This window comes from Phyllopteryx taeniolatus, chromosome 13, assembly GCF_024500385.1.
Source record: "Phyllopteryx taeniolatus isolate TA_2022b chromosome 13, UOR_Ptae_1.2, whole genome shotgun sequence".
NCBI lineage: Eukaryota > Metazoa > Chordata > Actinopteri > Syngnathiformes > Syngnathidae > Phyllopteryx > Phyllopteryx taeniolatus.
Window position 1 is genome coordinate 4,731,294 of NC_084514.1, and position 15,644 is coordinate 4,746,937.

General features: G+C 41.0%; 1 protein-coding gene across 5 annotated transcripts in view; it reads left to right on the forward strand.

Moving 5' to 3' along the window:
* Positions 1 to 856: 856 nt before the first annotated feature.
* The window catches only part of LOC133487807 (brain-enriched guanylate kinase-associated protein), a 45,950-nt gene continuing 31,162 nt past the window's right edge, over positions 857 to 15,644 (forward strand). The window contains exons 1-2 of one of the 5 annotated variants that reach the window (XM_061794954.1): positions 859 to 913; positions 13,624 to 13,832. In XM_061794954.1, the coding sequence (XP_061650938.1) occupies positions 13,762 to 13,832 (71 nt within the window). In that variant the 5' untranslated portion in view covers positions 859 to 913; positions 13,624 to 13,761. Of the gene's footprint in view, positions 914 to 7,830; positions 11,863 to 13,623; positions 13,833 to 15,644 lie in introns of those variants that run through there. The other 4 variants (XM_061794956.1, XM_061794953.1, XM_061794952.1 and 1 more) reach the window with 4 other exon arrangements.

The window sequence follows — 15,644 nt, forward strand, 5'->3', positions numbered from 1 at the left end:
TACTGTGGTATCTCACCTTAAAAGACGGTACATCTTTTTAGTACCATTTTGTTTCCCCCAGAGTGGCTGTGTGCAGTTTGACAGATAGCAAACATTTCTTCAAATCAGAAGCAAAATGTGCTTGCTTCAAGCTGTTTATTTGTCACTCCCAGTTGTAGTTTACTGTAAAAGTGCCACGTGAAACAAAGTATTAAATCATGAATGTCTAAATGTGTATCAATAAAAAATGCTATGCTCTCCCGATATTGTTGATTTGCGAGTGGGTCTGGAAACGTATCTCTCGCAACAAACGGGGGTTTAATGTACTTGTATTATCTATTGTTAAAAGCTGTTCTCCGCGAGTCTGCCTCCCACCCTCGGGGGCTTCTTCTCCAATTCTGCAGCGCGCAGCATTTTATTAGATTTTTTTCCCCTTTCCTTATGCTGCTCATCTGTCATTTAGTGCTCTGCTGGCATCGTCGTCTTCACCAGTGACACGGTAAGGTGAGGGATAACCGATGCGTTGCTTTGACGGGACATGAGAGCTCGTTAAACGCCACACGAGAGGAACTCCTGCACATAAACCTGCCTGACAAATAAATCTAATCGCTCGCCCCCGCCCTTCCTCTTCTTCTTCTCTTCCCGCCAGGATGGTGATGGAGAGACGCAACGTGACATGAGGTTAGACACTTGCACTCCTCCTCTCCCCCTAGTAGTGTCACCAACCTCCCCCCTGTCCCTCCTCTTCTTCTTCTTCTCCTCTCCATCATCAGCCCTCCCCTTCTTCTCAGCGTACACCTCCTCCTCCATCCAATTCCCGTTCAATCCTCACTTTCACTTTCGCGCGCGTGCCCAGTGCATCTTCAGTCGCAACGAGAGGAAACGCATGGAGGGATGCACATGCAGTCAAAATGAGGCGGAAGGCGTGTAGACGGTAAGACAGTGTGTGCCCGGCTTTTTTTTTTTCTCTCTGTCACTGGTGGGAATGCTGGTTGCAGCAGTTGGGACCATGTGTTGCATGGCGGTGTAAGAATAATGAATAATGAATGTTGTCATCTCTACTGTAGTGAACTAAATCCGCTTTTTTTTTTTTTATTATTATTTTTTTTTGCTCACTTGATTGAACTCGTTTGGATTTCATTGCTTTTGCTTCCCTTATGGTTTCACTACATGTTGCCGCAAAAAAAGAGGGGGGAATTACGAAACAAAACAAAAAGTTGCTCTCGTCGAACCCTAGCAAGGCAATCAAGATGATGTTATTTTCATGCTTGAGTTGAGAAGAAGGGATTCAAATATCGGAGGGGGCGGGGGGGAAGGGAGGATCATTAAGTATTCCTCAGCGTGTTGCCTGCAGGCGTGTCGTAGCATCGTCATGACATGGTGAAGTTAATTGCTTTGACCTAAGCGCCAGCTGTTGAGAGACAAACAGCCGTTGCGGAGATGCGAGAGTTAAAATACACATATATATATATATATATAATAAACTTCATACTCTGCAACTTGTATGTTCACTATCGCCCAACATAATATGTGATATTATAGTTCAGATTTAGAAGCAATTTACCCATATGAAACAATGGAAATTAATCTTAAATTACTCTTCCAGACTGAAACTGTCCCTATGAAAAAAACCTTTACAAAATGTAAGGTGTCATTTGTTACATTTGTGCATTCTCAACGGCCTTAAAAAGAAGTGAACCACTGTTATTATTAAACATGAAAAAAACTATAAAAACCCTTCTTAAATGACAAATGATGAGGGTAAAGTTGGCGGTACAATTCTTAACATTTGTAACTGTCACGTGTAAAAGAAGTTAATCACTGCAATCCCTAAATGTTACAACAGTAAAAGACAAATGATGAATATCTGATCTGAGCTACACATTTGAACATTTTTACCTCTACAGGTGTATCAAGAACTTAACCACTGTTAGTATTAAACAAAAAACAATAAAACACATGTCTAAGCTTTAATGATAAAAACGTTTTTTAACATTCATAGTCACCCTAGTGTAAAAAAGATGTAAACCAATAATTGCACTCCCACACACCTTTTGCCATAGTTGTTAAAACAGTCATTATGACTTGACAATAGGACATGATAAATACAAGCAGCCTCCAACGTGTGCCTCTAATTTCACGTACAAGAAACTACTGCACCCAAGGAAAAACAACCAGAGAAAGAAGGTTTGACTTATTTGGCGGGCACACCCCTGAAGCAGCGCAAAAAAAATACAACTTCAATCTGATAACATTTAGTAGTATAGCAACAGTCCCTTATGAGTGTGTAGTTTTCTAGTGTAACATGCTCGCGAGTTTGCAACAAATGATTGACACCTCATAAGTCACGCCTTCAGTCTCTGGTTAAAATTTGTCTCGACTGTTTTAATAAATGTGAAAACAAAGTGGTTTTTGTTTAAAATTGCAAACTTTACTAAGTGACGATGCGTTCTGTGGCCATGAAGCTTTGAATGCGCTTACTTCGCGAAACCTCTAGTGAACCTTTTTCTATTCTTCTGTGTGTGTTTGGGGGGGGGGGGGGGGGGAATGAATAGGTGTATGAAATGTTACGTCACCGTGTCGAGGCTAATTAACCGCAATCAGCTGTTCCGTTGTTGTATGTGAAACCTTTGAGGAAATGCTGGACTACTAATCTGTTGGCTGAACGCTCGATCGTATTGAAGGCTGTCCAAACTGATGTCTGGCAACAGCGGCAACAACAACGTGCTGTGAGGCGCTCCTCCCTCCTCCCCGCTTTCCTCAAATGATTCTTGTCATGGATAATAAAGCAGAGCTCATCACCGGCGGCTGTTTTGTGGCTCACTTGTCGGCCGAAACCAGATCGATGGCAACTAAACTGAGATCATCTCGTGCTGACAAAACATCTTACAGTCCAGGTTGTGTGTTGCCGTAGGAGTAACACACAAAACACAGGAGAAAAGTTGCATTGCGAGGAGTTTTCTGAAGGCTTTGATGCTCGGGTTTTCCAGTTTCAAGAGTTCACTGTCAGCTCTTCTTTCATCACTAATACGACTGCAACGATACACCCGTTACGATTCGATTTGTATCTCCATTGCTGACCCGCAGTTCGTACATGATTCGATTTTTTTATAAATACAATAACTCAACTCGGTAGCCAAAATGATCCCTTACTGCATGCTGATCTAAATGAGCATCGAGAGGCTGCAATTTTAGGGTCATTAGTCGTATTCGCCATGTTTTGTCCGCACCGCTTCACATTCACAGTCAAACAAGCATTAGCGGTAGCCACAGTTTTGCTCGCTCCGGTCAGATGGCCGTCACTGGGAAAACTAGTCACATGACACAGAGTTTTCCGCAAACAGATATCTGCTGTGACTTATAAATTGCTTTGAACAAAACAGGGCTGGACAAGCGAGTCACACCCCGGTTAGCGTTTTTACACTATTTCCCTTTCGTAAAGTCGCCGTCCCGCCTCTGATACGACCTCGCGGGTTGACTTCCACCCCCCGTTTTGTGTTTTTACCTTCCCCACTGAACATCAACACAGGAAAAAAGTGTTTTAAAAAAAAAAAAAAAAAAGTTGGCTTTGATTTTGCAATTCTGTTTTCATATTATTCAGAGCCTTTTGCACGTGTCCCCGAAATGCTGTCCACTCTGTTATGAGGTAACTGCTCCTTAAAAAAAAAACCTCTTTCAGTTTTCAGTGACATTACTGCCAGCATTTTGTCTTTCTTTAGGCTGGAACAGTGGCGAGTTGCAGAGTAAATATTTATACTTATGTCTCGAAGTTTTCATCATATGCGTGTAGTTTGTTGTTGTCAAGCTTGGCATTTCCATTCTGTTACAACTGATATAAAACCCTTTTAGAAATTCCAAATATATTTGCTATGGATGAACTTGACTGGCCTGCACAGAGTCCTGCCCTCAACCCGATCGAACATCTTTGGGTTGATTTTGAGCGGACAGTGAGCCAAGCCTTCTTGTCCAACATCAGCGTGTGACCTCATGAATAAGCTCTTTTTTGAATGGGCAAAAATTCCTATCGATTCACTGCGAAACCGTGTTGAAAGCCTTCCCACAAGAGTTCAAGCTGTTACAGCTGCAAAGGGTAGACCAACATCATATTAGACCATATGGATTTAGAATGGGATGTTACTTAAAAGCCCCGTATTTCTGGCTATTTAGTCCTCCAGAGATCGACTCTCTATCGTGGACTTCGTACAAAAGTTAAAAAAAAAAAACGTTTGTCATACGAGTGCCCAGAAAAGGCCCCTCAGAGAGTACTTCTGTTTGACCCAGTTTTGTATGTGCTTTGTCCATGTTTGGCAAAGGCCGCCCCTTTCCTCTGATTGGTTGCCTCCATGTAAAAGACCGACTTGTGAGAGCATACGTCTTTGCTATGTTGACAGCGTTGCCTTGGGAACGGAGACGTTGCCAGAGATCTTCGCTAGTGACGTAGATCACCTCGAGAAATTTGAATGCCCTGATTTCAGGCCTCTCTGCAGAAAAACGTCTGGAACTCAGGAATGCGTGGACGATTTTAATTCATATTTCACATTTACTGAAGCACCATAGAGACAATATTACATCCCAAATACGAGAATGTATTTATTTATTTATTATTTATTTAAATTCATATCTGAGTCAAGGCGGCTGAGCGAATACCTTTGGCAATATATAGTGTATTTCGGAGCAGAATTACGAGAAACCATCAGCAACAAAAACGCTGTGCCTCGAACAGTTGGTAAACCCACCGCTCCAACTGCGTGCTTATTGGGTTTCTACCCGCTTCATGGAGTTACCAAGCAACTGAACAAAGAAAAAGCTGGTTTAAATAAAAGCATGCAGTCAGCCATTAGGAGACATCACACGCACAGTTGGTTCATCTGTCGCCTTCCTCCAAGCTTGGCATTTAACATCTAACAAGCAGATGCCGTGCGAGCCTGCAGCAGTTTACCTCCACCACCAACCAGCCTGTCCAATTACGTCCGAGACACTGAAGATTAGAGAAGGGTTACGCAGAAGCCAAGAGCGCCGGACGGTTGATGCGCGCTCTGGAGCGTGGTCCAGAACACCGCCTTTGCATTCTCATCTCCAGAAAGTCTGAAAGAGCCCTTAGTTGCGGCCCACCTCGCCACATTGAGTCCATCTGTTTGTGCTGTTTGACAAGGAGGAGCTTTTCTAGAGACTTGTATGTTAGCTTCTCCCATGAGCCATCCCAGCCATTGATTAGCTGCTGTATGTTTGTCACTTGTGAGCAATTGTGATTATGTACAGGAATACAGTGGTTTCTTGACACACAAGTGCCCCAGTTGATTAAAGTTATTCGAATTATGAGCCATCGCTTGGTTGATTTGATTTGAATTTATTTTTGATTTTTTTTGCCTTTATTGTACGCGGCCGCTCGAGTGACGTGCAATAAAACGGAGCAGTTTAGCGACTGTAATGCCTTCGCATGTGGGCAAGGAGAGCGACAGTCGCCAAAGCAATTTCAGCCATTTACTGAACAGGACAAACGATTGAAAACAATTGAACGCCCACTCCCTAATTTTGGATGCACGACGTTGCCTGTGTAGTCAATCAATTTTATATGATGTTTGGGACTCCGGAACAAATGTTTCCAAATAAAATTGATCTCAGTGGGCCGACAAAAATAAAAGCGTCACGGAACTGATTGTCCCACTGTATTTTACATCTGATTAATTCATCCCCCCTAAAGTGTTGAACCAGCCTGCAAATCATTCCGGTTCACCCGCTTGTCAGACATCTTGGGAGGAAATTGCACATCAATCACACCCATTCCACAATAGCAGATCGTTTGCTGCACCCCAGAGGCCCGTCGCGTTCTGTTCCAATCTGCATGGACACAATCTCCCCGAACCGGTAATACATGGCAGGCTTCCATATCTTCAATATGTGCTGTGATGATAAAAAATAAATAAATAAATAAAACCAGATAGAGAGACAGCCAGCCAGAAGGAGAACACAGCAGGATGGCTGTCTTTTTAAGACTATACATGCAACACTCTCTATTGGATGGACTTGATAAAGTAGTTACAACATGAGTTGAGTTGTGCCTGCCGGTGGGACTCAGCAAACAAAAACACAATGCCACCCGGCTGGCAGAACTGTACCACATTATGTTACGATCTACAGGTTAAAGGTGTTTTCGTTACGGACCGAATTGCAAAATGTTTGCGTGTGTATATTTTCCAATACCATACTATTTTGCTTGAGTAAAATGATGTAACATTAATTTCAACAGGGAAAGTTGATTCGAGATACGTTTGTGTTTTTGTGATTCTTCTTAACAAACAAAATGTGATGAAAATGTCCTTCAGATAAAAATAAGCAGCGATATCAGCTGTACACTGATGGACCCCAAACGATTCTTTCAGCAAAATGCACGTGCACGGGAAGCTTTGCCTACAGCGGCTCCTGATATCCATCCATCCATTTTCTGAGCCGCTTCTCCTCACAAGGGTCGCGGGCGTGCTGGAGCCTCTAACCAGTCGGCGACCGTGCCGCCGGCTCCTAATATGTTCTGATCAAATGCTCCAAATTGATCGAGCGTTCGCCGCTTTCCTAAGCTTGTTGCATGGCCCCTCGTTCCCCATTCGCTCGAATAAAAAAGTACGCCGCTCTTTCCCGACGTGCTGTTTAAGGGTTCAAGGAGTGGAGGGAGTTTTATGAGTCCGCAGGGGAGGCTCTTCATTATCTGTTAATTTATCCCCAGGAGATTTTGGTGTTGGTAAACGTCAGTGCAGTGAGACGCCTGAAAGTGAATTCAAACACATTTAGCTGTCGGGGCCCCGTAAACCTGGACACAGTATAACATGTCGGGGATCAATAGGGATTCTGAGATAATGAGCGTCATGCATGTTTCAAGAGCAGCCTGTCGAAGGTTGCGCTTGGTTTGATATGCAGATTCAAATGAAAGATTGCAGCCGTTGGCTTTACGCTGCGAATGGTGTCGATTCATATTCAGCATTTCACAAGCGGCTAAATCCACCGAGCCTCCTTATTGTGACCACTTGTTTTGCAGTAAACTCTCGGGGGATTTTTGCGTTACTGCAGTGTTGCATCAGAGCAAACATCCAAGTTTGGACTGTGAAGAGAGGGAAAGGTCAGTTTTGGTGTACAAACAACTTGACTTGCTTGTTTGCAAGATGATGGTGTATTCAGTGCCTCGGAAATGTAATCTTTTGAATTTAAGCCGCAAGCAGCAATCAACGAGCCCTCACTACGTCATGCCTAATGGAGGCGTGCGAATGTGGGGAACTTCGTTGGAACCTTATTTTATATGCTTGCAGATTTTTCTGTTCATTGAAATTAGTCAGCCTTGTTAACCAGCCAACGATGACAATATCCCCTGTTCAGGCTTCTTTCGTGTTTAAATATAAAGTATAATATCATATTTGTATTAATAAATGATATACTGTACATGACCAGCCTTAAAAAAAAAAAAAAAAAAAAAAAGCAACATTTGATTAAGTTTGGCTTCAGACTATCATGTCATCAGCTCATAGTTATCGCGGCATACACAGGAAGTCTGATAACCTGACGTGGTTCAAATTTGGTAGCAATCTCTAGTACAGCATCTTACAGGGCCACTTACAGCAGGAGAAGTACTACTCTTCGCTTGTCTCGGCATGACTGTAGTATTATAATGCCTCCCAGTGGCCATGGTGGGCACACCAGAAGGAGCAGCACAATGAATTGGATTGCAGCATTAAATCATGATGCACAAACTGTTTTAATTCTTTGAATTCAGTTCAATAATGTACAGTAGTACAAAGTGTACCCACGGAGCAAATTAAACTTGCATCTTAAGGCACCACGATATACTTTTTATGAGTTTTTGTTTGGTGGTGTGCCATGAGATTTTTCGAACATAAAAATGGAAAACATTAGTCTAGGAGTGGACCATGCATTTCTGGTTAGAAGAAGCTACAAATGCTGCAAAATAAAGATTTACTGCTTGCAGTGGATGTGGCACCTGTGGCTATGCGAGTTGTTGACATAACGGCCGAACTCCGTCGCGGATGGCGCGCCGGCCCATTAAAGTTGAAATGGTCATTTTGGTCACGGCAGAGCAGAACATCTTGCTCACCTCCCGCGGCTCGTTACGAGTAAATCAACCTGCGGCCGCTGTAAAGGCTCGGCGCTGTAAATCAAAGATAGATGCCGGTGGCCTTTAGTGGGTTCAAAAGAGCATTATTATTTTTTTCCATTCCTGATTTCAGTTATTCCTGAGGCAGGCAATGGTGCGAAGCAATGAAAGTAAAGCAGAATCTCTCAAACACAAGAGGGGAAATGTGCTATACAGGTAGTCCAATGAAACCTTTGCCCCGTCATTCCAAAATGTATGTTTGGCACAAACGCAACACACTTGTGCAACCACATTGCTTTAATTTTGTATTTTTACTTCCAATCATAAAAATATGTATTGTTTACAAATCAACCGAGTTGTACAGATTACAGATAGTATTTGTTTTGTCACAAGAACATTTATTGTGATAGCAAAAAAATCCAGAGTTAAACATAAAGGGGAAACTATTTTGCGTGCAGTTTTGTTCATTATGCCAACTTATCAAAACAGGTATTGTATATAATACTCAATAAAAAAAAAAATAATAATAATAAATACTTTTTCACTTATGTACATTTCAGAGTTTGTGCTTTCTTACTTAAGTAGAGAGGTGTGCGTACTTTTGCCACCTGGAAGAAGGAGCCATGTTACCGTTTAGTTGCTACGGAAGTTAAGCAGATTCCAGTTAAACGTGCAGGAAAAACAAGCAGCTCGCGTTACGTGTGCGGATTGTCTCACTCGTAAGTGTTTGTACTCGCTGTGCATACTTGTCGTCTTAATGTGCTTAATATTGAGGAGAGAAGCGTGAGGCTAATTTACATACTGTACGGCAGCATCCTATCAGGACTTTAGAGAGGACTTAAGACTTGTTCCTCTGCGTGTTTACCTCACCAAACAGCACCTGAACTAGCAAGCTGTCGTTTATCCCCCTGGGAGATGATACACACCGTAGGGAGTTGTGTGTGTGTGTGTGTGTGTGCGTGCGCAACCACACTTCTTTTGCAATTCAGCAACTATTTGTGTCGTCTTGCTGGCTCTGCCTCTGGGTCTGCACAGATAAGAAGAGCCATATAGCAAGTGTACTCGCAGCGCTTCCAGAAACCGCCATTGTTTCCCTAGCCGGTGTCGGAGGAAGATTAAAAATAATAATTCGCGACGCCACCAAGGAAAGGCGACAGGCCAGAAAAATGTGCGACTCGGGTTTGTCGTCGAAGCGCAACGCCGCCACTCTGCGGGAGAAGATAAAAGTTGTGCTGCAGGCGACGCCGGTTTGTATTTTTGCCTTTATGCTTACTTGGCTGCTCAAGAGAAGATGTAGAAGACTTGCTGAAATGTCTCGCGGGCTGTTTTTACTGGAAATGTTTGGAAAAGCAAATCATTTCTCACTGTGAAATGTTGTATGTATGTATTATATGCATTATACAGTATGTATGTAGTAGTATGTGTATTGTAAAGTATGAGTAAAATGTGAGAATTAAGTCAGAATATTAACTTAAAAAAGAACTTGCAATGTTAAAAGGGTACAGTCATATTATCCATCCATTCTTCCCATTTTCTGTACCGATTACTTTTGTTTTGGGAATGTGCGAGTTGGCCGGACCACCCGGAGGAAATACATGAAGGACGGGGATAACATGGAAGGCCGGAGCCCGGATTCAAACCCCCAACCTCAGAAATACGAGGCAAATGTGCTAACCACTCAAACACCGAGCTGCCTCACAGTCAAAAAAAAAAAGTCTTATATTTTGTTCTGTTTTCGATGAATAAAGTTGTAATTACCAGAAAAGAAGTCAAAACATTTTTTTGGAGGGGAAGAAAAAGACAATTTTGCAGGCAATGTTACGAGGATATGATTTTCTCAAGAAAAAGTCCTGTAAATTAAAAATTGTAATTTGACAAACCACAGAGAACAGTGTTATTAACAAAGCTGCCAAGTTGGAATGATTGAAAAGAAAAAAAAAATCAATGCGCATACAAAAGGCTTCAAAATCGTAAAGAATTCAAGCACTAGTCTCCTCTCTCAAATTGTGTGGGCGTGTTCGGTGAATGTGTGAAACCACACCGTTGAAAAATGGATGTTACAAGCAGGTTTATTATGACTACACATCCCTTCATGTTTGAGTTGCGAAACTATATCCACTCACAGACTTCGGTGGATGGAAGATATCCTCAGGTGTCGTTGCAGGATTTTTCACATCACAACAACGAGGCGCTCTAAAACGGCCCTACCAGTCTGAAGTCCTGGTCCATGTCAGACTTGACTTTTTTCTCCCCCTATTCTTCCCTTTCATCTTTGTCTTTGTGACACGAGTGGACCATCTGAAGGTTAGATGGATTTTCGTTTTTTTAGGTGTAAACATGGCTCGCTAGCTAGCTAACTGCACATTGCAATAGCACCGGATAACCACTGATGTGAACGAAGGCTCTCAAGTTCTCATGCCGGACCAAGTGTGCCCCCTTTTCAGCAATTACCTTCAATATGTTTCACTTATTTAGAAGCAAATCTCTTAATTCTCTTTACAGGGTCTTTAATGTATTACAATATATTACAAGAAAACATTTGCAACGTTATGAGTATAAATGACTAATATTACAAGTTAAAAAGTACTGTAGTATTACTATGTTAAAAAAGTTGTAATGTTATGAGAAAAAGACAATGTTAGGAGGATACCTCCATATTGTTTAAATGTTAAATTGTTACAAGAATAAAGTCAAAACAATAGACAGAACAGGTAAATTACAATTACACTATTGCAAGAAAGTCTTGTTTTTTTCAGGAAAAGTCAAGCAATGATACGAGGATACAGTTGTGTTTTTATTTTAAGTACAGGAGTTGAATTAGTCCTAATTGGACCAAAATCTTTTTTTTTCTAACCAATTCACTGCTTTGTGCTCAGGCAAAAAAATAATAATAATAATATTTCTAATATCCATCCATCCATTTTCTGTACCGCTTTATCCTCACAAGGGTCGCTCGCGGGCATGTTCTATTGGACAATTTAAATGCACACGGCTCATAAATTGTAGGTGCATAAAGCGAGGCGCACAACGGGAAAGGTTTACTTTTTTTTTTATGTTAGCTCGTGACGGGTTCACACGAGGCAGGATAACAGATGCACGCGCACACATTGATCATCACGCTGATGTATTGAGGAATAACCTACGCGCTCAGCCAGTCAATAGCTCAATATGTCTGCAGTCTGCGTGCCTCTTTCCATGGCGCCTTGAAGGAGAAAAATGTATTTTCTGTCTTGTAATTCATTTGAGGAGGTTAGCCTAGGTCAGCTTCTGTTCAACATCCTGTCAACAATGTTTGACATACAATCAGGTTTTTTTTTGATTATGAGTAGTTATTCTTTCATTGACGCCGCCTGTAAATGTTGGTGGCAATGCATAAATCCTGTTGAACATGTTCAGGCGCTTATTTCGATGTTGAATGTCACCAGACACGGCACGGTGGCCGACTGGTTAGAGCGTTAGCCTCACAGTTCTGAGGACCGGGGTTCAATCCCCGGCCCCGCCTGTGTGGAGTTTGCATGTTCTCCCCGTGCCTGCGTGGGTTTTCTCCGGGCACTCCGGTTTCCTCCCACATCCCAAAAACATGCATAAATTGGAGACTCTTAATAGCCCGTAGGTGTGACTGTGAGTGCGACTGGTTGTTTGTTTGTATGTGCCCTGCGATTGGCTGGCAACCAGTTCAGGGTGTACCCCGCCTCCTGCCCGATGATAGCTGGGATAGGCTACAGCACGCCCGCGACCCTAGTGAGGAGAAGCGGCTCAGAAAACGGATGGATGGATGTCACCAGACAGTAAGTTGTTACATTTTCATCATCTTAGTACCTGATGACTCCTTTACCAGGGACTCATTGGACCATACTGAGAAACAAGTGTAAAGTCGCCTCGACTATTTTTTTCAGAAATTTTATTTAAAAAAAATATATATATATATATATATATAAATATATATATATATATATATATATTAACTTTATGAATGTCAAATTACTATTTTTTTCCCTCAAAAAATATGATTTTTTTCTTATATTACAATTTTATTTTCCTCAAAGTATGACGTTTTCCTTAAAATATATATATATATATATATATCTGACAAAGTTTTTCAATAGTATTACAACTGTTAAACTGCTTAAAACTTTATTCTCATAAAATATGACTTTTCCCTTAAAATATTAAGATTTGGGCCTCATTAAATTATGATTTTCTTCATATTCTGACTTTTTTCTCACAATATTACAACTTAAGTCTATTAAAATTATGACTTTTTCCTCATGAGCTTCTGACTTTATTGTAAAATGTTACAAACAATATTACAACTATTTTGTCCAATATTATTTTTGTAAAATTATTTTTTTCTTCTTTACTTTCTTTTTTAAATAATACCCTCTTCTTTTCCCCAATTTAAAAATAAAACCATAAAATTTAGTTTTTCTTTGTAATATTACAAACTTCATTTTCAAAAATTACTACACTCGTTCTCAACTTAATTCTGACATTTTTCAAATATTGACTATTTTCATAAAATGATTACTTTTTCCACAACATGTTTGTACTTTATAATTGTAAAAATTAAGACTTTTCACATTATGACTTTTTTTCTTGAAATATTACCACCTTATTTGCATAAACATATAGCTTTTTCCACTTTTTCCAAATACTACAACCATTCCTTACAACTTTAATTTTTGTAAAATTGCCTTTTTTTTTTATTATACAACAATTGATCATAAAATTAAAACTTAATTCTAAGAGTACTACAAATAAAACCATGAAATAAAAATGATGAATTTTTCCATGTAATATTCCAACTTAACTGTCATAAAATAAAAATGTTCCCCTTCCAATATTACCATGTTATTCATAGAGAGTTACAACTTTATTTTCATAAAATTCTGACTTTTTCCTTAAAATATTACAACTTTTTTCTTGTAACATTCTTAGGATTTCGGATAATATTACAACTTATTTCTTATAAAGTAAAAATTTTCCTCAACGTATTACATTTTTGTCTTACAATTTAATTGTAATAATTTCTCATATGGTGCAACAACTTCTCAACTTCTAATAAAATGTTAAAAAAAATATATAAAATAAAAATGTACTTTTCTTTATGCTATTATTATTACTTCATTGTCACCAAATAAATTTTTCTTAATCTCACTTAATTCTTGAAAAACTACATTTTTCCCCCTCACATAGTAATGCAGCATTATTCTTGATTTTTTTTTCTTTGTATTATTTAGAATGATTCTAGTAAAATTACTACTTTTTTATCATAACACATTTTTTCCACATTCTTTTTCTTGTAAAGGAGGTCTGTGCATGTTTTGGATTATAGCATTACAAATATTTTCAATGGGAAATTTAACTGGAAGAGATGCATCCTCTGTTGAATTGTACCCGCTGCTGTGCTCTGCTGCAAGAGTGCTGCTTTTCCGAATGCACACAAACAAAGACAAATCATCTTTGTTCAACAGAACAAAATGTTCTGCCAAATGTGTGTCACTTCAAAAGCTGTTTTTGTGTGTTTCCCCTCTCTGCTCTCTCACCAGGGTCATCACAGATAGCCAACTCCTGTCTGCCTCCCCAGGCAAAACTTAAGAGATTTGCTTTATGGTTAGTGTTCAATCTTGGCAGCAGCAGCAGAAGCAACTTACATCACACACGTGAGCCGAGGGAGACACAAAGCTATGAAAAAGATATACATTGGCAAAACAGCCCTCAAAAGCCAGAGAAATGGTTGCAAACATCAAAAAAGAAGGTAAGACGAGTAATCATGTTCCTCATTAGTGGGAGTGGGGATCCATTCCGTTCATTGGGGCTAACAACAAAAAGGAATTCAAAAGCCATTAAAAGCTAATGTGGCATCTTTTCATAGCCATTTGTCATCCTCGCTTCACGTCGCGGATTAGCTGTCAAACTACGGAAACGTCAAAGGCCACTTGCGCTGACTGAATTAAAGCAAATTAAACAGCGACACTGGCAGATAGTGAGTGCTTCATGTTATTGCTGTTATGTCACAACCATGTGGCAGGTTAAAAAAACGACAACGTTTACATTTTGGAATGTGTACTTCCCCATTTCACTTTATTTACACAAATCCAGAGTCTTTGAGATCTTATTATAAGTGGCCAAACATTTGCACACATACCAGTACAATGATAACACGTCTTTTCAAATGATGTTTCGCTAAGATACATTCGGTGCAAGCTTGCTCATATTTGTAGGTGAAGTAGGTGAAGTAGCTTGGATGCTTTTCCCACCCCGTTTGTGTATTGCTGTCATAGATAGAAACAAAAGCTTGATACAACACACCCCTTTGAGCTGTGGGCCTGCGGTGACGTTAAGCCAGTAGCGGCAAAGTGTCAGTGCATTCCGTGTTTGTGGATGGCATGAAAACCAAAATAACAAGGATGCCTGCACTTGTGCTGCATACGCTTGCTCACAATCCCGTACAATCACAGCAAGGGAACTGGGACTAACCTAACATTGGTAAGAATATTCTTTTAATATCCTTTAAATGCTCTGTATTAATAGCAAATGCTTTGACATCGACAACATGTAAAGCTCATGAAAATTGGTTGAGAAATGAGCAAGCTCTTACTTATGTGACTTACAATGTCCAAGTATTGCCTTTGCTTGGAATGTTGACCCACACCAACATGGCCGCCAGATCGGCATGTCAGCGGGCTGCTACGTATCGAGTAACCTGCAATCACTCCGCCAACCAACCGCTCTCCTATCGGATGCCCCGTCTGACGCCACAGCATCGCTGCCCTCAACTCAACTCGAGGCTCAGCGCCGCCAAACGCTCACATTGAGCCTCGCGACGTCGTCCCGTCTTCGCAGCACATACTCAACTCATGGGTTTGTCCATGGCGTGCCGCGCCCTGCTAAATGCTGTGTGAAAATGCTTCACAGACAGACAGGCACACACACATACTGCGTTTGTCTTGTCCTCCGTCAAACTGAAACTGAATCAGCGAACCCCTGGCGTTCGATTGAACCCAGGTTAAGAACAACCGAGTTAAAAGAAGGGTATGGGTTCATCCAATTCCAATGGCATGGCAGGATCTGGGGGAGTTTAGGCTCGTTTGTGAGCCACAGCTCCCTGAAGACCGCGTCGAGGTGTACTTCAGGCTGAGCAGGGAGCAGTTTCTTTTTCACCACGTAACCGTACGTCATCCGTCCCGTGTCTCGGGGCTTAGGACGGGAGGATGCCGCGTTAATCTTTTTCACTGTTTTACCCCGCCAATGTGTCTTGCTGCAAATTGAAATCCCAACGACACCATCTCTCCTATCGGATGCGCCAAGATGTCGTCACAGCGTCGTCACCCTCCGTGTCGTTGCGCTCATGGGCACGTGCACAAAATGGGTTGGTCAAGGGTAAGGCGTGGCAAAGGTCAGCGCTACCTGAGCCTCCTCTTGTTGCATGAAAGCGCACTGCATCAAGTGCTTATAAACGTAGTCCCCTGCAAACGTTTAGACACGGTTCTCAGTGTGATGCAGTAGAGTTGTAAACCATGGCAAACCACAAGCACAATAATAAACATATTGTTAACTATTAACTTTC